At 37.1% G+C, this 27,613-nt stretch overlaps 1 protein-coding gene across 10 annotated transcripts in view; it reads right to left on the reverse strand.

Annotated features, from left to right (window-relative positions):
* The window catches only part of LOC139937009 (talin-1-like), a 94,436-nt gene that overhangs the window by 10,435 nt on the left and 56,388 nt on the right, over positions 1 to 27,613 (reverse strand). For 3 of the 10 annotated variants that reach the window (XM_071931939.1, XM_071931934.1, XM_071931938.1), the window contains 21 exons: positions 27,341 to 27,463; positions 26,913 to 27,056; positions 24,578 to 24,706; positions 21,339 to 21,500; positions 20,825 to 20,965; positions 19,941 to 20,122; positions 19,435 to 19,567; positions 18,230 to 18,331; positions 17,564 to 17,734; positions 16,932 to 17,078; positions 16,435 to 16,536; positions 15,080 to 15,100; positions 11,741 to 11,875; positions 6,248 to 6,394; positions 5,536 to 5,708; positions 4,933 to 5,116; positions 3,981 to 4,223; positions 3,474 to 3,659; positions 2,419 to 2,523; positions 1,923 to 2,028; positions 969 to 1,093 (listed from right to left, as the gene is read on the reverse strand). In XM_071931939.1, the coding sequence (XP_071788040.1) occupies positions 969 to 1,093; positions 1,923 to 2,028; positions 2,419 to 2,523; positions 3,474 to 3,659; positions 3,981 to 4,223; positions 4,933 to 5,116; positions 5,536 to 5,708; positions 6,248 to 6,394; positions 11,741 to 11,875; positions 15,080 to 15,100; positions 16,435 to 16,536; positions 16,932 to 17,078; positions 17,564 to 17,734; positions 18,230 to 18,331; positions 19,435 to 19,567; positions 19,941 to 20,122; positions 20,825 to 20,965; positions 21,339 to 21,500; positions 24,578 to 24,706; positions 26,913 to 27,056; positions 27,341 to 27,463 (2,961 nt within the window). The remainder of the gene's footprint in view (positions 1 to 968; positions 1,094 to 1,922; positions 2,029 to 2,418; positions 2,524 to 3,473; positions 3,660 to 3,980; positions 4,224 to 4,932; positions 5,117 to 5,535; positions 5,709 to 6,247; positions 6,395 to 11,740; positions 11,876 to 15,079; positions 15,101 to 16,434; positions 16,537 to 16,931; positions 17,079 to 17,563; positions 17,735 to 18,229; positions 18,332 to 19,434; positions 19,568 to 19,940; positions 20,123 to 20,824; positions 20,966 to 21,338; positions 21,501 to 24,577; positions 24,707 to 26,912; positions 27,057 to 27,340; positions 27,464 to 27,613) is intronic. The other 7 variants (XM_071931943.1, XM_071931941.1, XM_071931944.1 and 4 more) reach the window with 5 other exon arrangements.

Raw genomic sequence — 27,613 nt, forward strand, 5'->3', positions numbered from 1 at the left:
CGCATGCCAGACTGCATAATAGTCCTTATATTTATATATAACTCTATGGGTCCGATCTAAAATTGGTGGCTACAGCTATGACTGTTTCTATTGGCATTGCTAAAGACGTCCTGTATTCGACAAATAATGACAGCAATATAATAGCAATCCAGCTGCAGCCATAGCTGTAGCCACCGATCCGGTCACAGCCTTAGCCATGCATTTCCCAAATCTGAGCCCAATTTCATACAGCTGTTTAACAGTAATCTGCTGAACAAAAATGTCCTGGAGACCAGTAGCAGAAGGTATGCTGAATGGTATTTGGGCTGGTTACCTATAGTAAGCAGATACATTTTGTGCTTAGCTACACTCTTGTGCTTATAAGCAGCTATGTCAAATTGGGCCATTGTGTTACCTAAAGTCACTAATACTGATAATAATAACTCTAAGCTTGATAATAAGCATATTAGATATGTGGTTGTGCCCATTTTGAGTAAAATATTCCATGTTAATCTTACTAAAAAGTGAAAACAAAACTTTCATAAAATTTACAACATCAACACTAAAACTAAAAAATCTAACCCTATTCCATTGTTCGATGTGTAAAAAAATATAAAAAAAATAGATATGGATTGCTGTTAGGAAACTTCACACGTGTATTCAAATAAACAATGAAATGAAACATAACATACATATCAAGAGCATAAAAAAGAGGAAGAAAATACATTATTTCTACATGTTTTATGCAACAGTAACATCTGCATTTTCTTTTTATGAAAAGCCAGCAAGTGTCTCTATAGTCTAAGGAATTCAAATGTAAGCAGTAACTTGAGAGTAAGCAAGTCATTGTACAAGACTTTATTCAAATCTAACTCACAAAAGGCTTATCTTCTTCGGGACTAGTTACTTGATCTTGATGCCAGTCCCCTTTAAGGTGCTTCCCTCTACCCCCATCCCTAACCATCTTCTACCATCTTCTAGTTACTTACCCTTGCTCTGCCTCTAGGTTGAAGTTGAGCCAACTTCTTAGCAGCAGCTTCAATGGCATTGGCAGCACTCAACAGTTCATTCTCAGCAATCACATTGGGATCTTCAGGATCCACCCAATCACTTCCTGTAAAGGTCAAACCAAAGGTCAAAGGATAGGATCCATAAACAAAATTCTCTTCTGAATTTATAGTGAGTTTGAGTAAGCACGTTCAGTCAACCCATTATTGACCAGTGACTAGCAACGTACATGCGCAGTGGCGCACTCACTCGAACTACTCTTTGGAAGCCTAGTCAAACCAACGGTACCATGGTATTCAACACTCCATTGCCTTCTGCCTTTTTGCTATACATGTAGTGTCACTGGTTCCCTTCTACGCTTTACACATGTTGGCATGGAACAGGCTATCAGGACTACGGAAGAAACCATGGTCCTGAGGCTGGTTCCGAATGGTCGACCTCAGTAGTCAACAAACGGTCGCCCAGCCTGGGTTCAAGTCAAAATAGTCAACCTTTAGTTGCTCTTGGTTAAACTGTGGCTTTTTGAGTTTAAGTTCCATATTGCAGCTGCAGCTCACAGTCATAGTTGATTAATTTAGTCGAGGCCTACACCACCATTTAGACAAACTGTGCAAAATTTCAGGAACCTTCTTTGTGCAATTCTAAGGAACTTTTAGCTGACCAACTTTTTTATTCCAAATTCAGAAACATACCCCTATAATCCCTGGGAGTGTAATAACCATGATAATAAAGAGTGATTAGTGGAAATGTTTACATTTCATTAATCAAAACAATAGTTAACAGTTACTCAAAATTTCAAAAATATTTTGCCTCTCTTTCAGTTTATTAAACAAGAAATAATATTTGGAAACGCAAGTAACACTCAGGGTTGTTGCGTGAACTTCCTCACAATCTACAAAGTTAAGTGAGTTTTTTATCTTGGCTTTGAGTTTTACCTTTTAAGGCTTCAGCTGCTTGAACGAGTTCTCCAACGGTCTGAGCGACTCTCTTTGAGTGTTGACCCAATCGCTGCTTGCCTTCCACTGTCGGACGTTGGATGTTCTGTTTAAGGAATCGAAAATAAATCAGATTAGCTCAAGAAAAATCTTCTTACTTCTTTTAACTATAGGGTTTTGTAATGTGACAGTACCTTCTTGTAACAAATTGCCCATAGCAGCCGCAAAAGAAAGCAAGAATTGACCTACTTTCATTCAAAGAAAGAGGTCATCGTCAATGGCCTGTCCAGAATGGACATTTTCCAATGTTTCCCACATTGACACACCATTTATATCAGTAAAACTTCTGTTCCATGTTGTTTTTAAGAAATTTTTTACTGACAAAACAGAGTACAATATTAGCCATGTGTGTGCCTCTTGTGATGATTATACAGAAATGAATTGTCTCTAAAGTTTTTCATTATTGCTGATATTATCATGATTTGACGTTTCTTACAACATGGACTTGTTCCAACATGGATCTGTAGGAGTCAGCACACTGCTTTCCAGAGTTCAGAGTTCTGTCTCTCAGTTCCGCAGATTCTGCCGCACTTGCAGCTCCCTAAACACAAATAAAAAAATTCAGAATTAATCAATAAATCAATTAATAAGTAATCAATAACAACAGATTTTACTTTGGTCTAGGAACTAATATCTGTTTTCATAAAAAATATTGCACTGGACATAAAAGGGTACACAGGGATGAGAGTCACTTCTGATGACAAAGTCTGAAACTTGAATCCAGGTTTTAGGAGGTACATTGAAATGATGGCACTTCTATTTTGATAACCACTGGAGTAAAGGCCCGGTCACACAGGCCCCGATCACGAGAACGGAAACGAGAAAATGCACGCCCTCGATTGGTTGAATTGCTCCACGCAGAATACGCCCACGCTTATTCAACCAATCAAGGGGGTGCATTTGTATCGTTCTCGTTTTCGTTCTCGTTATCGGGGCCTGTGTGACCAGGCCTCTATAGATTCCAAGGAGCTTTTCGGATCAGCATCCTCAGTGAGAGAGAAGTAGATTGAACAGCCCGCGCGGCCACATGGAGAAAAATACAGCATTTTTTTGTTTAAAGCCATTGGACCCTTTCGGTAAACAGTGTTGTCCAAGGCCCACACTTTGTGTACCACAACTTCTATATAAAATAACAAACCTGTGAAAATTTAGGCTCAATTGGTCATCGGAGTCGGGAGATAACAACGGAAAAACCCACCCTTGTTTCTGCGCGTTTCGCCGTGTCATGACATGTGTTAAAATAAATCCGTAATTCTCGTTAACGAGAATTTATATTGTTTTGCTGTTTTCTCAAAAAGTAAATCATTTCATGGAATAATATTTCAAGAGAAGTCTTTCACCATTGCCTTCTGTAAACCCTGTAAGTTATTTGTAAATCTGTGAACTTTTTTTTTTTTTCTGAACCGAAAGGGTCCAATGGCTTTAACAGGCAGACTTCGAAAAGTCTGAATTCAGATTAAAGTCTGAACTTTCTCATCCATGGAGACCTACCCGGCAACAGTCGATCATAGCAAACAAAGCCTGTCTGGCCAAGTTAGCCGCAGCCGTAACATCGTCCTGCTTTCCCGAGTTGCCAGCCCCGACCGCCTTAGCAGTTGCCAAGGTAACAGCCTTTGTACTACGGATGAGCTGCTCTGGTGTTGCTCGACGGTCGCCGAGTGACGGATTGTCAAGAATCTGAAACAAATCAAATAGTTAGTGTAGGGTTAGTAAATAACATATAACGATTGTGGTCATATCACCATAGAAACTTCATTTTAGGTTGAACAAAGAACAATTTGACTCAAATCTTTCAATCTTTTAACCCTTTCAGATAAAATGTCAAAAAAATCGATCACAAAGTAACAATCCAAGTTAGACTTCCTGTATACTAAATGTCAACTGTAGTTCTGACACAAACCTAGGACTACCACAGGTTCATAATATGTCAGCGTATTTCTTGAAGAGTTGAGAAATGAAAAAACTGTGACTGAGACTGTAACAATCTTGGTCATGTACCTTGGCTTCTTGTGTGATTGCGTCAATTGTAGCCTCTAAGGCCCTGGTGCCTCGTAGTGCTTCATCCTCTACCGTCTTCACCGTCTTTAAGAGTGATGTCACATTAGTTACCATGACCTTGGCTGAGCTCTTAAGGTTTCCAACTGAAGGGTCGTTGACCCCTTTACCGGAAGCCATCTTTGTTGCCGAGATGAGATCGCCGAGTGCAGAGGCAACATCCTTCACTGCGTTGATCAACAGAACCTATTCAGAAAGATCAGTCAGTAATTAATTCAACTCTTTGTTGTCCACTCTTTACAAAGAAAAATATTGAAAATTTACATGTCTAACAAAAAAAAATATAAAAAATTAACAACTCATATTATATCATTGATAATATATGTAACAAAACAAAAAAATTGTCTTTTGGCTTCCAAAAGAGTGGTCACTGTTGAGTCTCTCTGCAATGATTTGACCAGGGAAAGGAAACAATCGGAGAAGTGTAAAGGCCACGTCACACAGGGCAACTTTTACGACCAACTTGGAGGCAACCAACTCCAGTACATGCTACAGGACCACTTTGGTAGCACAGGAGTCATTCTTCAAATAATGCCTCTTGATTCCCAAGAAAAATATGTGAACATTCAAATGTGAATGGCTTTCTAGTTGGAGATTGCCTGGAACTGGTTGCCTATTAATAGACCCTTCTCATGAAACATGTCAATTGCTTATAGCATGTGCGCACTAACATTTTGGTTGGCAAAATGAGGGAACATTGTGCTGTTATGTATGCGGCTAATGGCGGTGTGACGCAAACGCATGCATCTGCTGAGTGCACATCTCTATGGCGTTTGCCAACCATTAGGGTCTGTACGCATGCCTGAATCTAACTAGCATATTTCATGGGAAGGGGCTATTGCCTCATGTGCCGTGACCCTTAGTTACAGAAGAGTAGATGACGGTGTGTGCCTACCTGTCCATCAGGGTCATCCCCACCCAGTGTGGCAGCTCCTAATTTAACCACATCAGCCAGCTTAGTAATGGTACCAACAGCAGACTGCGCGGCATTAGCAAGCTGCTCCTGTGTGGATGCTGCTCCTGTTACTAGAGTCTTAGTATCTTCAACAAGAGCCTTGGCTGTCTTTAAGATGCTCTCCCTAAGAAATAGAGGAAAAGGGTTAAGTTTGGAAGGGCAATCATGGAAGGGCAATCATGGAAGGGCAATCATGGAAGGGCAATCAAGTGCGGGTGATGCCAGCAGGTGGTTCAACTTAGCTGTGACATTACTGTCTTTAGGCAAAAGTGCCGCCCACATCAACAGCTCCATATACTGATAGTAGTGGCTTCTTATATAGGGCACAAATCCAAATTATACATATACAAATATTAAAAACTCTCATTCCTAGTGGAATGACCAGGATTCATAAAAGTTTTACCAATACAATTGCTTTAAAATCGTAATGCAATTGTATTTAACACAAACTAATATAATATACATTTAAACAAATCAAACAATAAAACTTTTTAAATGCTTAGAAAAACCTAGGTAAATGAAAAACTGATTTTCTGCTTGTACCTGTGATCAGCAAATGATCCACCATCGGTAGTATCTGCACTCAGGGTACCAGCTGATGCAAACATAATAGTAGTATCAAGGTCACCAATGATACCAGAGACTGTACTAGCTGCGTTGATGCATGCCTGGGTACCACTAGAACCAGCCTGTAGGGCTGCCATCACAAAGTTACACTACAAAAATAAACACAGATATATTTCAGGTGAATCTTAAAGGGTCTATGTACTTTTTCCTAACACAAAACACAATGTCCACAGATTTACATGAAACTTACTCAGTTTGAAGATTATGATAGTAGAAAGCTTCCCTTGAAATTTTACTTACCGAGGTGCTGTAGTTTTTGAGAAATGAGCAAAACAAATTAGTTTTGTCTCAGTTTTAGCATGTAAAATCGTATTAACCATACCTGGTTAAGGGGATTTTACATGCTAAAATAATTTTTGTCACACTTGAGACAAAAATTATTTTGTGACTTGTTTTACCTATTTCTCAAAAACTTCAGAACCTCAGTAAGTAATACTTGAAGAGAAGCTTTCCACTATCATTATCTTCAAACCCTTTAAGTTTAATGTAAACCTGTGGCTATCTTGAAAAAGTACCCAAAATCCTTTAAACTTATAAATATTAATTTTAAGTTGCTAAATTAAAATGTATCCTTATTTATATTTTTTCTATACATAAAAGCAGAAGCTGAATTGGTGTGAAATTGTACCTTTTCAACGACGTTACGTGCGTTATCGACCAGGTCCTTCTTGGCCATGTTATCTGTCGGGTTACACTGAACAGTTCCAGCGTTCTTAACCAACTCAATGCTAGCATTGCCAAGATTGTCAACAGCTGACTTGATCCTCTGGGCAACCTAGATGGATAACGAATGAGGAAGACAGACAGGGGGAAAGGAGAAACAGGGAACGGAGAGAGAGGGGAAGTGTGTAGAGATTGGAAAGTAAAAACATGGAGCAAAAAAACAAAACACGTCATGGCATGCAAAAAGGAAATATTCACAGTAGCTATTTAAAAAAGTTCACTAGTGTTTTATGTTTCTGACCAACAGTTTATATAAACACAAATGTTCCCTGAAGTTTTGAAACAAAGGAACTTTTCAATCAAGGAAATTCATTCATTTCTTAATACTGAACACAAGGATAACAAGCCAAATTTCAATCATTTTTTTGTGTGTGAAAGAATGCCTAAACTGCTTGCAGAAAACAGCAAAACACCGGTGAACCATCTTTTAAACTATAAATCTACGACAAAATTATGCAAGATGTTTAACCACTTGATAAATATGTGATAAGTAGCAGTGAAACCTATGGTAAGAACTAAAGTCAATACAATTCAAGCAAACTATACATATATGAATGAGACATTATTGGCAAAATGCTATGAATTACATTGCAATATGAGTCTAAACTCTAATCATCTAATCAAACTATGCATTCTCTGAACTACTTTCGTGCATATTAGGAATCAAAAAACTGGTTTAATTCTGAAGGGGCTGAAATAAAAATTTGTCATTAGACTAGTCATGACTATAGCAGTTATATTAAGAAGTTATACATAAAGCTACTTTCTGAATATTATAATATTATCTGTAAGTATACAAGATATTCAGCCTTAAGACTAAAACTAACACCACTTTCTTATTAACATTAACAAGAACAATTGATTTTGCCTTGTAAGTCTGCTGCCACCTAGCATCCCAGAAGTCCCCTATTGCTGTGTCATGGCTTTGGTATCCTTAAAATGTACCACATATTTCCTGATTGTCTACTAAGAATTCTACTCAAGAAAAGTGCATATATAAGAAGGAGAATTCAAGACCTCCACTATACTTCACTTCTAATGCTTACAACAAGAAAGCAAGAAATATGACTGCTTATAGGATTGCTTATTATTTAGAGCTAAGGTACATAGCATTGACTCAGCACAAGCTCCTCATAGTCACCTGGTAAATATCAAAAAGCTACATTGACAACTACGCTAAGCATATATCCCAAATAAGCACAAGTTGACAACAAGACAAAATAAATGTTTAGTTTGAGGAAATGAACTGTAAGCAGACAACACCTGCCCACTAACTCTAAAACATTGAATACTTTGCTGAATATCTTTTTTCGCTTAGCAAGAAAAGCGGGGCGCCAGTCAGCAAACTGTGCATTATATTTAGGCTGGTACCATGTTTCTGCTTAGCAAAGTTGTGTGGTAAGCAGCTCTTTGATATCTGGCTGTGGTAACCAATGCTCTGAATGATCCATACAAGTCACCTATGATACTATGCTACAAAGAGTCAGATATAACAACACAGTCAATAAGTGTATCAAGAGAACAACCAACTTCAAGAAATTACAGGATCTCACAAGGATATGAAATCTAAACATCTAACTAACTTACAAGGGCTATAGTAGGATGCATGCAGGGGGTTCACATGGTCAAATCTGCCCCACAAATCCATGTAATCAGGAAACATTATTCTAGAATTCTAAAAATGCATCCACTCCACTGAATATCTGCCATTGATTTCTTGTTTTCATGGTGAAGTTTTAACATGTTTGAGTAAAACTAACTGAATTGAATTTTGGAGTACAATCAATTTATGGTACTGATTTCAATTCTATGTTTGAGCAAAACATTAACCTTTCTATCTCAGGCCTCGAATTAACCCACGGCACCCACAGCAGTTGCAGGAGTGCCCTGTGCTTTTGCTCTGGTGCCCTTTGCAAGGTTCCAATACAAACTTACATTTTCCCCAAAGAAGTGCCCATTACCAGAGGGAAATTTGCTGTGCCCCGTCAACAGTGAAGTAAAACCTGCTATCCCAACAATTGCTTCAGCAAGACCCCTTTTGTTCCAAACAATTATCCCTCCTGGATTTTGCTAGACTTATTTGACCAATTGAAAAAGTCTCTAAAGAATAGGAACAATAGAAACAAATCCATGTGTCGTCCCCAGACTCTGCATCAGCCCATAGACCCTACAATCAAAAGAAATACTAATAATTAACTACTACTTGCGTGGAAGGACACCCTCGATGTCAATCATTCTAAACACGTATCTGAGACAGATATGTCATAAAATGTCACCTCAGCGCTGAAATAAAACTGGTTTTCTCATTAATCATAGAAATATAAAAATCGTGACGGGCTTTCTGAAAGTAAGAGTTGAAAATGTGCACCTGCTGAAATTCTGATATTTTTCACTGCATGTTTTTTGGGGGGGATGTTTATGACTGTGTTCTTGATCGGGAGTGTGTAATGTGTATGAGAAATAATGAGACGGGTGACAATTGTCATGAGTTGCAATGAAATCACTGATTTCTTGACTTCAAGACTGTAAAGCAAATATGAGGTGCGAATACCAGTTTTGCATGGTACCTTTTATGGATAATCTTTGTTGTAAAAGGGTACTTTCTTGTTTGGATTTTTTAAAAAATGTTTGTGCAGAATTCCAACAGCTTGCAACATGAAGGATCCCAATGTGTAATGGACCTAACAGACACTCTTCAACAAAGTCAATAATTCTTTAATGTTATCACAAAATGTTTGATCACTTTTTTTAAAGAAAGTTGTAAACACTTTCTATAAAATCAGAGTGCACTTTCATAAGTATTTGTAAGTTTGTTTTTTTTTGTTGTTTTTTTGTAGTTGCACATAAGGGATAACATGAGGAATCCAGTGGATAAATTGAGAAGTTCATTGCTTATTAAATCAAATGTTGAAAAATGTCTTGAAAAGTATAACACTTTATGGGGGAAGAATTGGAAGAAGGTCAGTGTTTGAGTGAAATTTGAAATAATCCATTAGTTGCCAACAAGTGCTGGAAATTAACGAAAAAGAGTGGAGGGAAAGAGAACTGTGCTTGGCAGGGAACCCATTGGAGAAATAAATAAATAAATAAATAAATAAAAAGCAGGAATTGCAAGGAAGGAAACTGATATCAGAAGAAAGGCAAAGTAGAACTAGAAAGTCTCCTAGAGGATTTTGTCTAAGATATATTAATATATGTTCGTTTTTTTCCCCTTTTTATTTTACAGTATCCTTTGAGTTTTTTTTATTTAAATGTGTTCTGAACATCACTTGTACAGTATCCTATGACAGGTCGCTAAAAGAGCCTAACAATTAGAATTTGTTTTATTTCAATACTCATGATTTGATCTAGAGCACCGAACTCAAGTTCCGAGGACCGAGACATTAGAATAAGAGTTTGAATTCTTGTCATGACACTTGTTGTTTTGGGGCAAGACTTTAATTACTTCACTTCACCTAGCAGTAAATGGCTACTTGCAAGGGTAGATATTGTGGTTGTGAATTATAAGTGAACTGTTCACCAATTTGGCTGCTGATGCTGCATACTCCAAATGAGTTGAGCTGGTTTCAGAAATTCTTACCCGAATGAATGGGGATAATAATAGTGTAAGAGGTGCTTTGACACAATATTACATCATTTTGAACCCAAAGATAAAATTCAAACTGTTTGCGTAATCTGTAACCCTCTTTGAATCTGTATTTGACATTATTTTGTGAAAAAGAGCAGGAACAAAATGTTGTAGGACATGTAAGAAAATAAGTGATAGATCCAAAAGCAAGATGGAGAACTCTGATTCATTACAACAATGTAGAAACTGCCACTTCTAATTCAAGTACCAAAAACTACCGTCTTCATTAATTTGTAAGTTTTGTTTTGATGCATTAAAGACATATTTCGCTACTCAGTCAGAAAGTTTTGAATGTACAGTTAATGACTAGCAGTATGATTATGTTGAGCTGAACATATAAATTTATGAAAATTATTTGCAGATCAAAAATAAGGTATGATTTTCTTATTTTTACACCACAATACTTTTTTATAATTAAGTAACATTAGAACTGTTCAAAGTTTAACGTCAATAGATTAACAACTATTGTTAAATGTGTTTGGTGTCTAAATTCTACCAACATCGTTCTAACAAACATCTATTTGCATTCCAAAATGACAAACAAGCGTGTACTCGTTAACTGAGCTGAGTTTATTAAAATGTAAAACTGTGACATAATGAATACATCCAAATGATTGCATCGATTCTATTGATCATAACAAGCATTTTTATTGTCAATGGTGGATCTACATTTCTCTTTGAATGTCATGAATCACAAGTAAGAAGAGAAAAAATGAAAAGGAAATACCCCGCTGCAAAATGAATCCAAAGAAATGAAATTAATTGCTGATGAAATGAAGGCTGACTTAATATTGAAATGTTTGAGGTAAGCGGTCTGGTCATCTGCTGATGATTCATATGAAATTAAGTATAGAGGAAGTTTGGTAACAGACAAATAAGATTGAACAAGCCACTTGGGTTGTTTTGTTGCTTAGCTGACAATTACCACACTAATCAAGTCTGGTCACAATGAGCATCCCATTTGAAATGAACTACAGAGTAGCAGGTGCCATACGAGAAAACTGATCTAACACCCAGTAGTCTCTAACAACTGATCAGCATAGCACCAGACTACAACCTCAAACATGGCAACATTATGAAAGGTATCCATATGGAAAGAAGAAACCTAATAAAAAAATGTAAATAAATGAAGGAAAATACAAAAAGTGCTGTAAGGCAAAAGAAGTGCATTAAACAAATTAAAAATAACTAGGATGGATACCGATTAAAGAAGTATTAATAAACCTTTGACTATTTCACAGATGACTTCTATACAAATTTTTTTCTTTTCTTATTAACAGAGACTCACTTTTATCCAGTTAGGTTTGTTGGCGCTTATTTTTTGGGGTACACTTTTATAAAACATGTTTTTTTTTGTTTTACTTGTAACATTGTTATAATATCTGTCTGTTCACAAGCTTGATCTTTTTCTTGTTGTATATTCACAATTGGGGACACATTGGGGTGTGTTTTAAAATGATTTATTAACAAATTGTATATCGCTTTAAAGACTTTTTAAAGATAGATTTCAAAAAGTATACTCCGAGTTTGAAAATTTCTCCTGGGTTTTTCTTTGATATGTTCAGGTGAATGACAGTATTCCATGGAGAACAAAATTGTAAGAAATCAACCAAAAAATAGTCAAAAACTGAATACTACTTTAAAATGATGAAGCTGACGATTGTTAGCATGATTGATGGCAGGAAGGCAGCTGTGATGTTAGACGATGTTAGATGACCTAATAATGATTAAGAGAAGCTGGAAGAGAGTGTTTGAAAGCCCGTCACTTACCTCAATCCGCGGACCTACCTCCGGGTTGGTTGATGCCATTGCACCTCTTGCATCTTCAGCCAGCTTGGTGTACTCATGAGAGAGATTGTTGGCAAGGGTACCGAGATCACCGACGTTACTGTTGGCTTTGGTGACCTAGATATCCAATGGAAGAGATAGAATTATCATTTGTTTGATTAAATCTTGTTGTAAAGCCACGAAATCAATGGAAAGAAGGTTAGGAGGGAAATTTCAGTTATAGATGAAGGAGGAAAACCTTAAAGAAAACCAAATCCACATAATGCCCCTAGCAGGATTCCCACCAAGGAAGGCGAGGACAAAAAGCAAAAGCACTACGCAACCCAACGACTACTAAAATTTGTCATTCTGTGAGTATTTTCTGATAAAAATGTCAAACAAGTCGATCACAAATTAGCAATCTAACTTGGACTTCCTGTATACTAACTGTCAACTGTAGCTCCTCTTCTTAATTCATAATGATTTTGGGTCGGACAAAGACAAATTGACTAGAGCGAGATTTGAACCAATTAACTTCTGGATTAATGTGGCGGCGCTTCACAAACTGATATAAAAAGATGCAAAGTTAATAAAATCACCATACGACATTATAATACAAATGAAATGTCCCCAAAAACTCCATTTGAGAACTAAAATTCCAACCCTAACAAAGCAGTGTTATTTGTATGAAGCAAAGCCACACCTTCTCATTCTCTTCCAAAAGTTCAGAAGATTTTTTTTTTAAATAAATGTTCACAGAAATACAGGTAGATGGAAATCACAATATTATACGCCCAATCCCCGGGAAAACCTCATCCCAAATCAATTGATGATGATTCAAAACACAATCACTCTGAAATGTGGAACACTCACAACTCATTGAATGAAAGTGACCACCAATTAAACTGAATGAAGTATATGACAAACAGCATGATGACTTGACACAGATGTATTATATTTTATAACACCCCTTACCAATATTCTGCCTTTTTATTGGTTTAGAGCGCGTCACATGATATGTCTTAGTTTTACTAGACGACGGCCGTGTGATGTGATAGTGCATTGGTTTGCCGTGCGCTAGTCTGAAGACTATCATATGGCTTGCAGTACCCAGACGTCCGTTGCGTGTACGATGATAAATTAATAGTCTGTAACCATTTCGGATTACATGACACTACATGCAGCACAGTAAAGTTTTCGCAATCTGTATTCGCGCCGTTCGTGGATTGTAACATGCGGCAGGTCTGTAACTTAATAGTACAGTATTTAGATATGTTTGGGGTGTTAAAAAAACAAATATTTACTGCGCTTACTCATGGTTTTAACCATAGCACTCGAAGCAGTCAATATTTGTATAAAACAGAATGTAGGTCAGGGTACAAGAGCTCAAATTGATTGAGAATCGGTTTACATGATGAATTGCTATTCTAATAGGAGTGTGGATTATACCAGGATTAAGAAAATCACAAATTAATAACATCATTTTAGAGGCAATGAGCAGAGGTATATTTGTAAGCCAAAGCAAAGCCATTTTAATTGTTTGTTGCAAAATTGTGACGTCATTCACTTATTAGAAAATCAGAAGACATTTATATTTTCAATCTTACCAGTGTTGTACACATGCTTCAATGATCATTGAATGATTGGAAAGGTGTTTCATAATATGTTTATGTGTGTAAAGATATAATAAGCGGAAGGGTATCAAGGAGGGTGGTTGGGTGGTTAATAACGTTTGGGCGAGGTGCAAGGTATAGGGTCTATATAATGTAGAATATGAAGTAATTGGCATTAAGTATGAACTGGAGACATTTTATTCTTGTTATAGATAAAGCAAGCTTGGCATGAGACCACTGGCCCATGGGGACAGAAATTGCAGAGGAATTCTTAAAAGCTCCAAAGTTTCTGAAAGCAGATAGTTTGGTTAACTCTTTCCCTGACAGAATGGAAAACTGCGTGCAAGAAATGGTGGGATGTTCAATCAGATGATGCTAACTGCAAAACTTTCAGTCGCTTGTAATCTTGTAAAGTTTGTTTCAAGAAGAACAGTGAGAATCGTTTCTACTGAACGACTGTGATCTACATTGAGTGTAATGTCTTTTGTCATAATGCTAATCTACAAATGTTTCTGTTGGCAACTAGTTTGCACTGGTTCAAACCAGTTCTATTGTTGTTTTCTTGTACTGTTGAAGCTCTTAACTGGATTAATGTATTGCACTCATTGAATTTTGGTTATTACTAGTTTGCACCGGTTGAAACCAGTTCTCTGTTATATTCTATAAATTGCTCAAGGTAATCATTAATTCACTGCACTCAATGATTTTGGGTTTAGACCAGTTTCCACTAGTTCAACCCAGTTGTAGAATACTCTATTTCTATTACTAGACGACATTGGTTATTACTAGTTTGCACCGGTTGAAACCAGTTCCCTGTTATGTTCTATAAATTGCTCAAGGTAAGCATGAACTCACTGCACTCATTAAATTGGGGTTTAAACCAGTTTCCACTAGTTCTAGCCAGTTCTAGAATATCCTATTACTAGACAACATTGAATTTTGGTTATTACTAGTTTGCACTGGTTGAAACCTGTTCCCTGTTATATTCTATAAATTGCTCAAGGTAATCATTAATTCACTGCGCTCATTGAATTTGGGTTTGAACCAGTTTCCACTAGTTCTAGCCAGTTCTAGAATATTCTAATACTAGACAACATTGAATTTTGGTTATTACTAGTTTGCACTGGTTGAAACCAGTTCCCTGTTATACTCTATAAATTGCTCAAGGTAAGCATGAATTCACTGCACTCATTGAATTGGGGTTTAAACCAGTTTCCACTAGTTCTAGCCAGTTCTAGAATATTCTAATACTAGACAACATTGAATTTTGGTTATTACTAGTTTGCACTGGTTGAAACCAGTTCCCTGTTATACTCTATAAATTGCTCAAGGTAAGCATGAATTCACTGCACTCATTGAATTGGGGTTTAAACCAGTTTCCACTAGTTCAACCCAGTTGTAGAATATTCTATTACTTGTCGACATTATTCAAATCTAACTCGCAATGGCTTATTCTGGATTAAACAAGTTCCATCAAATTCTATAACTTGAAACACTTAAGTATTGATAATTGAAATGTTAATGTTGCAGAATACATTTATGAAGTTACACACTTTTTATATAAATACACATACAAGCATGCAATATTTGATGAAGGCAGACTTAGTCAGGGATTTGGATAGATACTTGGAGAATAGAGGACCACTTTAAGAAAGAGGTCTTGAATTGATGGAGAAGCTGTGAATTGGATTGATGAAGATGAATGGATGGGATAATCTAAGACACTCACATTCCTTTTGGCAACTGAATGCTACAAATCAGGGAATCAGGGCAGGGGAAAGGAATAAAACACAACAAAACAATTCAAGAAATCATTCTAGAAATATCATTCAAAAGAAAACATCATCAAACATGAAATAGGATTAATATTATTAATTTCTACAGTGTGCGTTTACTGTTAGGGAAAACCGTGCCTAAACTACACAAACAAAAGGTGCACAATGTGGGATTTTTTAAAGGAACACTTTGCCTTGGATCGGACGAGTTGGTAAAAACAAAAGCGTTTGTAACCGTTTTTTATAAAATGCATATGGTTGGAAAGATGTTTTAAAGGTAGAATACAATGATCCACACAAGTTTGCCTCGAAACTGCGTGGTTTTCCTTCTACTGTGCGAACTAACATGGTCGGCCATTTATGGGAGTCAAAATGTTGACCCCCATAAATGGCCGACTTGTTAGTCGACAAGGTAAAAGGAAAACCACGCAATTTCGAGGCATGTTTGTGTGGATCATTGTATTCTACTTTTACAACATCTTTCTACCCATATGCATTTTATAAAAAACGGTTACAAACGCTTTTCAAAGACCAACTCGACCGATCCAAGGCAACGTGTTCCTTTAAGCTGATTTGATTTTTTTGCAACATCTGATGCAGCTTTTTATTTTAAATCTCTTTATAGAACTTTTTGCTTCGCAAAACATTCAACAGTTGAGGACATGGATTAAATTGAAGTGGAAACTGAAACACAAGGAAGATATCACTAATTTTTATCGATTTAATTTAAATTAATAAAACATGATCATCACCATACCCTCAACAACAACTTCAGCTAAGAAATAGTTTTGAAAAAAGGATAACTATTGAACACTTAAAAGAAATAGTTAAAGACAATGACCCCAAAAAATTCTTCCCAATTTTAAAAGCATCATCACAGTAAGAATGGCTTCAGTGAGAAACAAGAACACCAAAGGCAAACAGATTTCAAACGTATCGATAGTTCCCATTTGGCCTCACAGTGTAGAGTCAGCTGTCCTTACGGATAATTGTTGTAATTTTTTAAATGCAAAACTGTGCTTTTGCAAAAATACCGCACTTGGTGACGTTGCAAAGTTAGAATGGTTGATGCAGCTTCAAGCCAAAACCCAAGTTGCCAGTAAGAAAGGTGTCAATAGGGAACTATCTATACTAAAGAGTTTTTCAAACATCTCATACAATGCAGTTAATAACAGAACAAGCCAACAGGATATCAACTAGTGTTGAACAGTCAGGGAGAGAAACATACTGAGAATTTATCTGTCTCAAAGCGATCTAAATATTTCAATTAATAAAAAAAAAGTGATTTGTGAGAGTAGATTGATCTTACCATATCATGTGATGTCTTGATGATGGCACGGCAGGATTTGACCATGTCCGTCTGGTAGTCGACAAACTCCCCAGCTTCATTCTCTGGCATTGAGTCATCGGTCTAATGAGGAAAAAATTTCAATAATAATCTCATTACTTTTGATTTGGGGAGCAAAATTATTTTCGAGACTGAAATACATGGAGGGAAGGTTACTGTCGAATGTAGTATGAAGAATAATTAATTTGCAATAATAACTCCTTAAAACACACCTTGCAAAAAGGACAACTTTTAGTTACTTAATAATTTTCTTTTAAGAAAGTGTTATACTTGTGGTATTGCAAATACATTGTAAATATGGCTGATTATTAACTTTACATCTACTGACAAGTTTTTCCTCTCAACTTTTTCAAAATGAATTATGGTAGACAATTTTAAACACTCAAAACAAAGTGGGTTCTAGTTTAAAAACTGGGCCAACATATCAGTCCCGGACACTGCTTATAGGCTTGACCTACCTTAATAATAGCTTTGGAGATAGTATCTACCATTCCAGAAACGATACCAAACTCACTAGCTGCTTCCTCTAGCATTGTGTTCAGATCATCGACAGCTTCTTTCATACCTTGGGCTGCTTCATCAATGGCTGAATGAGTATGTATAGCCTGCAAGGTAATTAACATCAACAGTTAAAAACTGCAACTCCCAGGTTGTATCGTAAACTTGGGTGTGATCCCAGGGCTACAGGTTCACCCAGTTAACGGTTGTATGGCTGCTGACTGGCAACCCCGAACAAAGATATTGACAAAATAGGGAGACTATAAACCTAGAAAAAAGCCTTACGTAAAGTGATCAAAAGTACAGGGGTGTACAAGGGTACTTAAGTATTAAACCTCATCCAGTAAATAATAAAACAGATTATAGATCAAACTATTCAAACAAGTTCTTCAAAAGATACCGAAAAAGTACAAAAACGTCAACAATACAAGTTTATAACAAGTTTGACAAAATCAACTTCACAAAAGATCAAACTACAAATTGAGTTTCTTTAAATGACTGGGTTCTGCGCTCTCTTCCTTACTGTTAAAATCGGAATGCTTCATCTATTAAAAAAATATTAAAAACAAAATAAAATTTGACTTGTCCTAACCTTGGGGTTTCCGCCTCCTTCTTTGGCAGCATACAAGAGTTGCAATCCCGACTCTGCCACCGTTTTGGTAAGGTCTAGGACACCCATCTGTCTTTGAGAGTTGACCGTCTTAGAAGCAGCTCCAATGGCACTTCTTGTCAATGGTTCAAAATAGTTGGCCATGGAAGACACCTACAGATTTTGTAAATATAGAAAAAGTGAGTTATTGAAGACAAGTTCCTAGTTACAAGAGGCAGTAATTTTAGTTACATGCATCATACACACATACACTTGAATATTTAAAATCTTCTTCTTTTTAAATCTTCAAGCATCAAACGGTTATTTTACATTTGTCCACACAGTATTTTGCATTGATGGCACAGTTCACAAGGTCTGCGGAGCTGCATGGGTGGGGGTAGTAATCCCATCGGGCTAATGCAGCTTTGGATCTACCAGTTTTTGTCCTCGGCTGGTTGAGAGTTTTCCACTCAATCCATGCTTCTGCACCAGGAGGGATTTTCATGTCATTTGGATATGGGTTCGTTTTTGTTCTTCCTCTCCAGAGCTTGATTCTTGTTAATTCGTAATTATTTAAATTTAAAAAAATACATCTGAATATGCAGGAAAAAATTTCCCTTAAATGTTTTGGCTGCCCAACTTCTGAGTTTCTCAATGATCAGTACTTACAGCATGTCCCAGTTTCTCAGCCTGTCCTTTTGATGCGGTGGCTACTTCTTCAATTTGATACTTGAGCTCTGTGGCACTGTTTGCCATCTCCTCAGTAAAGCTCTGTAACAACAGCACAAATATTGGTTTAAAGGTTGATGTCAAGTGTGTCTATATCCTGCCAAGGATACAGAAAAGGTCCTTAGTATAGCTGAGAAAGGTTTGTGGTAACACCATGTGAATATCTCTTTGAGTAATAATAATAATATCAAAGTCTTATACAGCGCATGTATCTACCAAACAAGGTACTCAAGGCACTGAGTATATACAAACTTTCAGAAAGATAGGTTATTGCAGAGATGAATTCTGAGACCCAATTATGTAGCACCTTATAAGGGTTTACAAGGTGCTACGGCGCGTAGTGCTGGTTAATGACTCAACGTTTCCCCAGAAGACGATCAGAGCATACTGATCGAAACATTGAGTTGTTAACCACCAGTTCTTTTAAGAACCATCACTAATCAAAGAGATATTCTTTTGGTGTTACCTTTAACACCTCTTAGTTGTTCATAGATTGTCAAAAATTGTTCATAGACTGTTCATAGACTTAACAGAATGTGAACAGTTTTTGTTTATATAATAAAATCAATGGGTTCTCAAAAATATTGGAATGTGGTGGATTCTTGCATAGTGAATTAGGGTATAACATTCATAGGTCCAAGTTGGCACAACTACTATCGGTCGACTGGTGGCCGGTAATAACTGACACTCATGCTCAACAACACATGTTGGGTCCAGACATTTAGATGACAAATGGTCCATGTGTGAACATGGCCCAGATTAACAGATGTTAAATTTGCATCTGAGATAAAGAATAAAAAAAAAAAAAATTGTTTTTACCCATACACCGATGTGTGTTAAGCACTGTATACTCAGAACTTTCCCGAGTCCTGTGAAAAAATACCACAGGCATATTACTCGGGTGGGACTCGAACCCACGACCCTCGCAATTCTAGAGCAGTCTAGACTACCGAGATTGCCCGGTAGCTAGAGGCAGTTCGAATCCTATGTACCGCAATGATACAATAGATGTTAAATTTGCATCGGGGATAAAGAATATAATTTTTTTGTCTTTTCTGTTTACCCTTACACTGAAGCACTGAATACTCGGTACTTTCCCGAGTGAAAAAATATCATGTCCCAGATTGTTAGAGTTTCTGACTTGCCTTGAGTGTGGTGCCCTCATGTGGTGGAAGACTCTGACTCATAGCAGCCAATGAGGCTTGGTCTAAGTCACGCATGGACTGGTTGACTTGTTGGATGGCATTGTCACATTCCAACTGACCAGGAGCATGGTCCCTAATGATATAAAAAAGACATAAATGGTTGAGGAAAACGGTGGTGTAAAATGAGGCAGGAAGGACTTGAGCATATAGTCTTGAACATCAAAAGATGGGTATGAATCCAAGTCAAGACAAATACGGCACTTGTGAAAGAAAACTTTACCATCAAATAATACTCTTTAAGGAGTTCAGATGAATTCAGGTACGGGTTTTGTTGAAGTAAAAGAAAGTGCAATTTTAGTAGCTCTTTATTAGTTACGACGACAAATGTCTCCATCACAGATGATGATGATTGACTTGGGTCGTTAGGGTTTAGCGTGAACGATCTAGTTTGCTTAGGGTTAGGGTCTGGGTGAGGGTCTGAGTAAGGAATATAAACCAACACCAACCTGATGGAAGATACAAGTTTCTTGATAGAGTCCGATACATCCTTGGAGTGGTTTGCAAGTTGTTGCCATGTTGGTGGATCTTTAGGATTCAGAGCTAATGGTTTAGCGGTCTGGATAAGAGCACATGAGCTGGTGATCATCATTTTACCTGCCGAGATAATGGGTTCCATAGCCTGGCGAGCCTAAAACAACCAAACAATCAAGTAGGATTTGAAACTTTGCATAGTGGAAGTATTACTAAAATTGCGGTAATACCATGTGGATATCTCTTTTTGAGTAGTGTTGGTTCTACACTGAAGATGATCATTCTCCTGAAGACGATCAGAGCATACTGATCGAAACGTTGAGTCGTTAACAACTGGTTCTTTTTAGAACCAACAACACTCAAAAAGAGATATTCATATGGTGTTACCGTAAACCTCTCCTAGTCAAACAATCACACATGTAGATGTTAAGTTTGGGTAGTGAAACCACAGAATCCTTTAAAACAAAGTGCCTGCTTGACTGAAGAAATCTGTAAAAAGCTTTTGTTGATGAACCGCTGATCTTAGTTAACCCCAAAACTTGATCCATACGATGGATTCTGTCCTGCAAGGGACTTGAACCACACCCCAAAGACCAAAGACATCTTGTCACTAATTGTCAACAGCGTGAGTTAATCTGTTAAGAGTAAATTAAAGTGGACACTACCTTCATCCAAGAACAAATCTTGGTTTGTAATATGCCTGTCATATTCGCCTCTTCACTTAGAGGGACCGCTTTTTGCTCTCGTGACTACTGGACCACATTTTCAGGCACCCTGTGGTTTTTTTTTAAAACCCAAAACAGCTTCTAATCATAAGTAGTCGCAACTGTCTCAATACACATTTCTGAGTCTTACAAACCTGAGGTGTAATCTTAGCTGGGACGCTGGAAAACTCTGGTGAAGAGGCAAATGAGACCAGATTCTCCACAGCCTCCAGGAGTGGCTTGGTACTGGCGGCACACTTCTTTCTATTCTCATCACTGAAGTTACCATCGAGCGCCTGAAATAAAACAAACATGGTATGTCAGGATGTAGTATCGTTAAATTTTTAACATCTGGGCCCAATTTCATAAACCTGTTAAGCAGAAAATACTGAATAGAAAACAGGGTGTCCAGAGTTGCTGTAAATTTTCCTGATCAAATTTCTACCACAATTGTTGAAAGTAATATATTGGTGACTGCTTTACTTCCTTCAGGAAAACTTGAATGCTCTAGGAGATTTTGCGAAAATCCCAAAGTGGGAAGAATCCAGAGAAGTCACATGCCTGGTGTTGGGTAAAAATTAACTAAGTATACCTACTCTTTATCATGATACAAATATCACACAAATACAAATGACTATCTGGCTGATACATGTAGATCAGCAAGCATACCTTAATACTCTTGACGAGATTTGCAGTACTGTTGGCAACATCTTTGGCAGATTGCACAAAGTGTTTCTTAGCCACAGGGTTACTAGTCTTAGACGACGCTACACGGCAGATATTGCATAGAGCTGAGGTGTGTTTGGCTACCTCGGTAGCTGCGGCCAAAACCTGTTAAAAAGAACCAAAAACACCACAGTTTTTAGGTTACAAATTTCACATACATGTAAGTAAGGTTTGAAAGTTTGCATGATGGAAATATAGCTAAAAGAGGTTTGCCGTAACACCATGTGAAATCTCTTTTGAGTAATGTTGGTTCTGAAAAGAACCAGTTTGTTAACGACTCAGTGTTTTGATCAGTATGATCTGATTATCTTCAGGATTGTCTTCAGGATCACCTTTCTCCTGGAGACGGTCATTGCATACAGATCGAAACGTTGAGTCGTTAACCACCGGTTCTTTTCAGTACCAACACTACACAATATAGGCATGGTGTTCCCACAAACCGAACGTTTGCATGCGATGTCCACCAAAACTGAATAACTTGAATACAAGGGAAAGTTTGTAATAATGATCGATTTCTGAGACGAGACAATTTTGCATGCAGTTTTGTTTTTCTCTTTTGTAATTTCTGAAGTTTATCAGAATTGCAACTCTATGACAAGTGCTGGAATAATAATCAACATCTTTCTCATAAGCCATGCGGGTTGAAAGGGCGGGAAAGAACATGTAATGAAATTAATTTTAATAAGCACCCAGAAGTATGGATTTATTACTTTGCATTATTACTGCAGCAATACTTGTTACTGTTCATGTTGCAGACCAGTGTGGGAGAGCAAGTTTGGCTTTAGATTTGTTTCATGAGAATGACTAAACAAATTACGAGAGTTTGAAGTGTGCAAGTCGACCTCAACTTTTACCAGAAAACAAAGGACTAACTTTATAAGTGATTTACTGGGATCCTTCCTCACTCTATCAAAGTTCAACACCATAGGCATTTTCGCAAATACTCGGGCGCGCGCGTAAAGCTTGGAATTAGGTGCATTGTGGTCTAGCTGGTGTCCAAATTTGATCCATATCTATCCCACTATGCACCTCATTCAAAAGTCTGCGCTTATGCATTGGTATTTGCAATAAGGTCTATGATAACTAAACACCCAAACTGTTGGACTCTGATTCTGATCCAATGCAAATCATAATCAGTTTACATCAGTCCTCAGTCTAGTACCATTCAGTAACTCAACACCCAAACTGTTGGACTCTGATTATGGTGGTATGCCTGATCCAATGCAAATCATAATTAGTTATTTTCATCTTAAATGTTTTCTTCCTGTAGTCCGTTACCAAGAGTGGCTTTTAGCCTTGTGTGGGCCGCACTTCATTAGATATTTTGAAAGTTTACTAGTGCAGTCGTCAGCCCAACAAAATATGCAGTTTGATTTTAATGAGCTGTGGTAGTTTAACATTAAGTATATAAATTTATATTTTCTTCAAAATAATAAGGCAAGAAAACTGAACTGTTTTTTTGCTGCGCAAAACAAAATTGGAAGAATAAGATTCTACTGCTATGTTAGTCATAACCACATAAGTTAATAAAACAATGAATTTAGCAAAATGTTTGTAAATCATTTGGGGTGTCTTAAATCATTTTTTTATTATGAAGTACAGACAACTGTAATAGTTCATTTGAATTGATTGACACATCTTTTTCTCAACAAATTTGTGCATAGGTTTAATATGTGAAATCACTCTCGTGTCTGGGTGTTTTTTACATTAAAACCAAGGAACTATAGCAAAAATGTTTTTTGTGCTAAAAAGAACTTAACACAAAGTGAATGTGTCGTCCAATCTGTCATGGCACTGAACATTCAGACTGAACAATAAAACAACTTAAGTTCTGATCACATTTAGACTCTGTTCCCTGTTTAAATTTCAGGTTAGAGAAGTACAAATTAAAAATAAATAAATGCAGGCAAAACAAAAAATTAGATAAAATAAGACCATCATAAAACATGCATTCACAAACCTGTCACAATAGATATCAATACAAATTAAACATAAATAATTATCAACAAAAAGAAATTAAACACGATGTGACATTTAACAGCTCATCTTGAAGGAAAAAAGAAAGACTAATGTAAAAAAAAACCAGAAGATTACAAATCAAGTTATAGGAGAAAATGAAAAAGAGATTGTTATGCCTGCCTTGCTAACAGGATGATAAATAGAATGGGTTTTAGTGATTGGGAAAGATGGAAGCATCTGCAAGGAAGCCCTATACACTTTTGGTAATTTTGAAAATCATGCTTTTAAAAAATGTATAAAGTTATGACATTTTACTTCTTTTTTAAGTTCTTGGTTCTTGCAAGGCTGCAGGTAATTTTATCTACCAAGAGTGTATACTGGCTTGCTTAGGTCTTGAACTTCATAATGTTAGGGACCAGTTTTATTGTGAAACTGGAAGGCCACCTACTTTTTTTAGTAAAACCATTGTTATCTCTGGACTAAAAAAGCCCTTTCACGACATGTGTTCTTGAAACTGTGTTCTTGAAACTGTGTTCTTTAAACTGTATAAATGTCTAATCTGGACCCCATTTCTGAAAGCTTGTAAGCAGGGCCCAATTTCATAAATAAAAGCAGAAACAATCTTCAAGCCAAAGTTACGTTAAGTTCGCATTGATGGGCTGGTGTCAAGCAGTACTTTCTGCTAAACAGTTTTATGAAATTGGGCCCTGGCGTTTTTTGCTTACATCATTTCTGATAGCAGATTTTCAATTTCATAACAACTGCTTATCAAAAGCTGAGCAAAAGCCACACCAACTTTCCAGTGACTCTTGCAAGCAGATAAAGGACACAACAATGCAAATCTTCTTGATCAGTTTTGAAATATGCTTTTGCTTATAATAAAAAAAAATCTGCTATAAAGGCATACAAATTTGCTTAATGGTGAAGAGCTTTGATTTAATTGGGCCTATGATATATCTATCCATGATATATACAAAACCCTGTGGTGCAGACATTTTTAGCATGATGTAATTCTTGTGCGAAATGTTACTTCAAAATCAAGATATAAAATTTGTGCACTTACGAACAATATGGACAGTGGTCACATATGCAAAAGCCAAGAGCAAGACTGATAATATCATCACTAAAAAGTTCAAGACCTGGGTGATATAAATGCCATGCTATAGGGAGATGGAGGGAGCCAAGTATAAATTTATAAATAGAAGTGTTGTTTTGTTTCTAACCAGCAAATTGATCAGATGATCGGACATACGGGGTGATAAACGGGCGGACGAATGGAGTGAGGTTTGGGGGATGAGTGTGCTGATCAGCGGAATGACCGCTGAAAATGATGACATCAACACTCCCATGGTCTAACGACAAAATGCACAAAAAACGCTTGTGTTAGTGGATTAATCATGAAACATGGCCGTCTGAGATGGATGGAGTGGAGGATGAGGGGTTGGGAAGTGTTAGGGTTTGATTTCAATTATTTTCTGAGAGAGAAAAATTGATTCATTTCTGAAAAGCGAACTTAGCCAAGAACCCAATGGAGAGGAGACAAGGAATGAAGTTTCACTTTGAGATGTTCGAGGAAAACCCCAAAGAACTAATCTAGGGAAAACCCACGCAGTCAGGTAGGGACTGAAAACACTGGTTAAATGTTTTTAAAGAATTTTTACTCCCGTTTTATAATTCCGTATTTTCTTATTTTTAATTTGTCCATATTGTCATGTTCAGCGCCCTAGAGAATGTCTACATGATGAAGGTGCTAAATAAGTTTTGGTGTTATTATTATTATTATTTTATAATTATTAAAACCCAAGCCAAGTACTGTCCCCGACATGATTTGAACCGGGTACTAGAGTTGAAAGGGGAGGAAGGATATCACTTTGCCAACCCGACCACCAGATATGCCATTAAGGAGAGTTTTTCTTTTAATTAAGTGCCCAAGTTCCTAACAAAATTCAAATGAAAACATTCCCTTGGAAAGTAAGAATAAGGGTAGTCAGTCACTTTCGGACTTAAAAAATTCATTCATTTATTGGATGACTGTTTATAACCTTCACCTAATGCATAGGAGAGGAAAGCAACAGACGGAGAGCGACAGTAAAGGAGGTTTTCAAAATTACAGAACATGAAAAAATACACAAATAAAGACGAAGGGATTTGACAACTTAAGATTTGGGCAGACATATTAAACCAATCTGGTATATAAGAAGTATATATGATGTGTTACATTCAGTATCCAGTGAATCTCACCAATAAGTTGACTTTACTAGAGTTTCTTTTCTTCTTCAGAGGGATATATTAAAAAGTTAATGTTACATTACTGCATAATCATCATAACGTGTAGCATTTTTGGTTTATTTATTTATTACTTTGCTTCCAAAGAAACACTGTAGTGATTATAAAGGTAAACACATTGTTTAGTTTATTAATTGTGCAAAAGCAAACAAACAAATACACAAACCAAACAAACAAACAAAAGAGTACCTCATGCATCGCTCAGTCAAATCTCTCAAAGACTTTTCCAGTTTCCGCCGAATCCTACCAGAAACCCTAAGTGTTAGCTACGTTTCATGTCAGAGCTCTACCAGAGCTTTATTTATAGCCCAAATGCTGGCGGTCTAACAAAAATGTTTTTTTCTTTTTCTCAAAGAGCAAGGACAGGGTCCAATTTCGAAGAGCTGCTAAGCACAAAAATTTGCTTAGCATGTAATTTCTTCCTTGATAAAAATAGGATTACCAACCAAATTTCCATTTGTTACATATTGCTTGTTACTGGTATTCAGCTGTTGTTTGTTTTTTCTGAAAATCATGTGGAATTTTGGTTGGTAATCTTGTTTTTATCAAGGAAGAAATTTCATGCTAAGCAAATTTATGTGCTTAGCAGCTCTATGAAATTGGGCCTTGGAGAGTGTGGTTTTGACTTCTGTGTTTTGTTTTGATTAGTATGTTGCAGTAGTTTATAAGGTGTGTTTGGTTGGATGTAGAGGCCTATTGCCTCTTTCTTCTATTTGTTTGCAGTAGTCACTGCTCATTATAAGATTCAAACTAGGCCCTCATCACCGGGCATTGATCAGTCGCCAAGTGGTAAGACATCTGCTCTTGAATGAGTGTTCAATTCCAATCCAAGCTGCCTGTGTTTTTTTCCCCCCATGGGATTTAAAAATCACTAAGTATACAGTGCTAAGTGTAAGCTAATAACCAAATTCTACTTCAAGCTGTCTTTTCTACATAATACAGCAGCAATCTCTCTTCACAATGGTTCACTGGATTAATGCTACTTAAAACTCCCCAGGACCAGTCAAAGAGGTCCGGCTGGTATGTTACAGCGCCAGGAGCGTCACTGAGTGACGGATATGCGCACTAGATAAGAGGCCACTATTATTATTAAATAAGATTCATGTTGAAAATATGTAGTTATTAAATATAGTTATTATTATCATTATCAAAATTCAAATTATCTGGAAGAGTTGACTGATGAGATTTGAGAGAGCAAGGTGATACAACAATGTGACACACAACTTCATCTTATTAGTAAGTGAGATGAGAGAAGAATCTTAAGACACTTACCTGTTGCTGGCTACTCTCTGGATTAAGAAGGCTATTACAGGCTGCTTGGATCGCCTGATGGGCTCGGGCAAACTGAGACTGGTCAACGAGGCCTGGACGTCCGGCTACGCTGGATGGATCAGCGATACCTACCAGGTAGGCAGACTGTTGGGGGAGAGTATTGTGAGAGGAACATCAATGCAAAGTTATTACCATGGGGAATCTTAGCCCTGGCAGTCTTTCACTTTCAGAGAAAAAGTCCTATATTGGGCTAGGGGAATCTATGACTAGCTATTTTCTGTAAAATAGGAGGTAGAACTTCAAGTGTAAAAGGAAATGCTTTTAACAAAAGTGGTAACAAAAGCTAAAAAAATGAACAGATAAACAGTCAGAGCCCTCCCAGCAATGTCATTCATTTGTTGCTACTCCAAACAAGGAACAAGACTAACCTGTGCAGCTGCTTCCGTCAGACCACAAACGGCTGCTCCTGCAGCCTCAACGCTCTTACCAAACTCCTCCAGCTGACCATTCTTAGCATTCTGAGTAATCCCACCCATGCTCTCCCCAAGATCCTGCAGGTCAAAGGGCAAAGGTCAGATTAGATTAAGGGAGATTTCACGATGGAATGGATTGGGAGGAGCAATTTGGACATCAAGGACGTCTGAATTTATTTGTCTTTAGGTTGTGTCTTCTGAATAAGTGAACTTTTGAAAGCTACAGAG

This window comes from Asterias amurensis, chromosome 5, assembly GCF_032118995.1.
Source record: "Asterias amurensis chromosome 5, ASM3211899v1".
NCBI classification, from domain to species: Eukaryota; Metazoa; Echinodermata; class Asteroidea; order Forcipulatida; family Asteriidae; genus Asterias; species Asterias amurensis.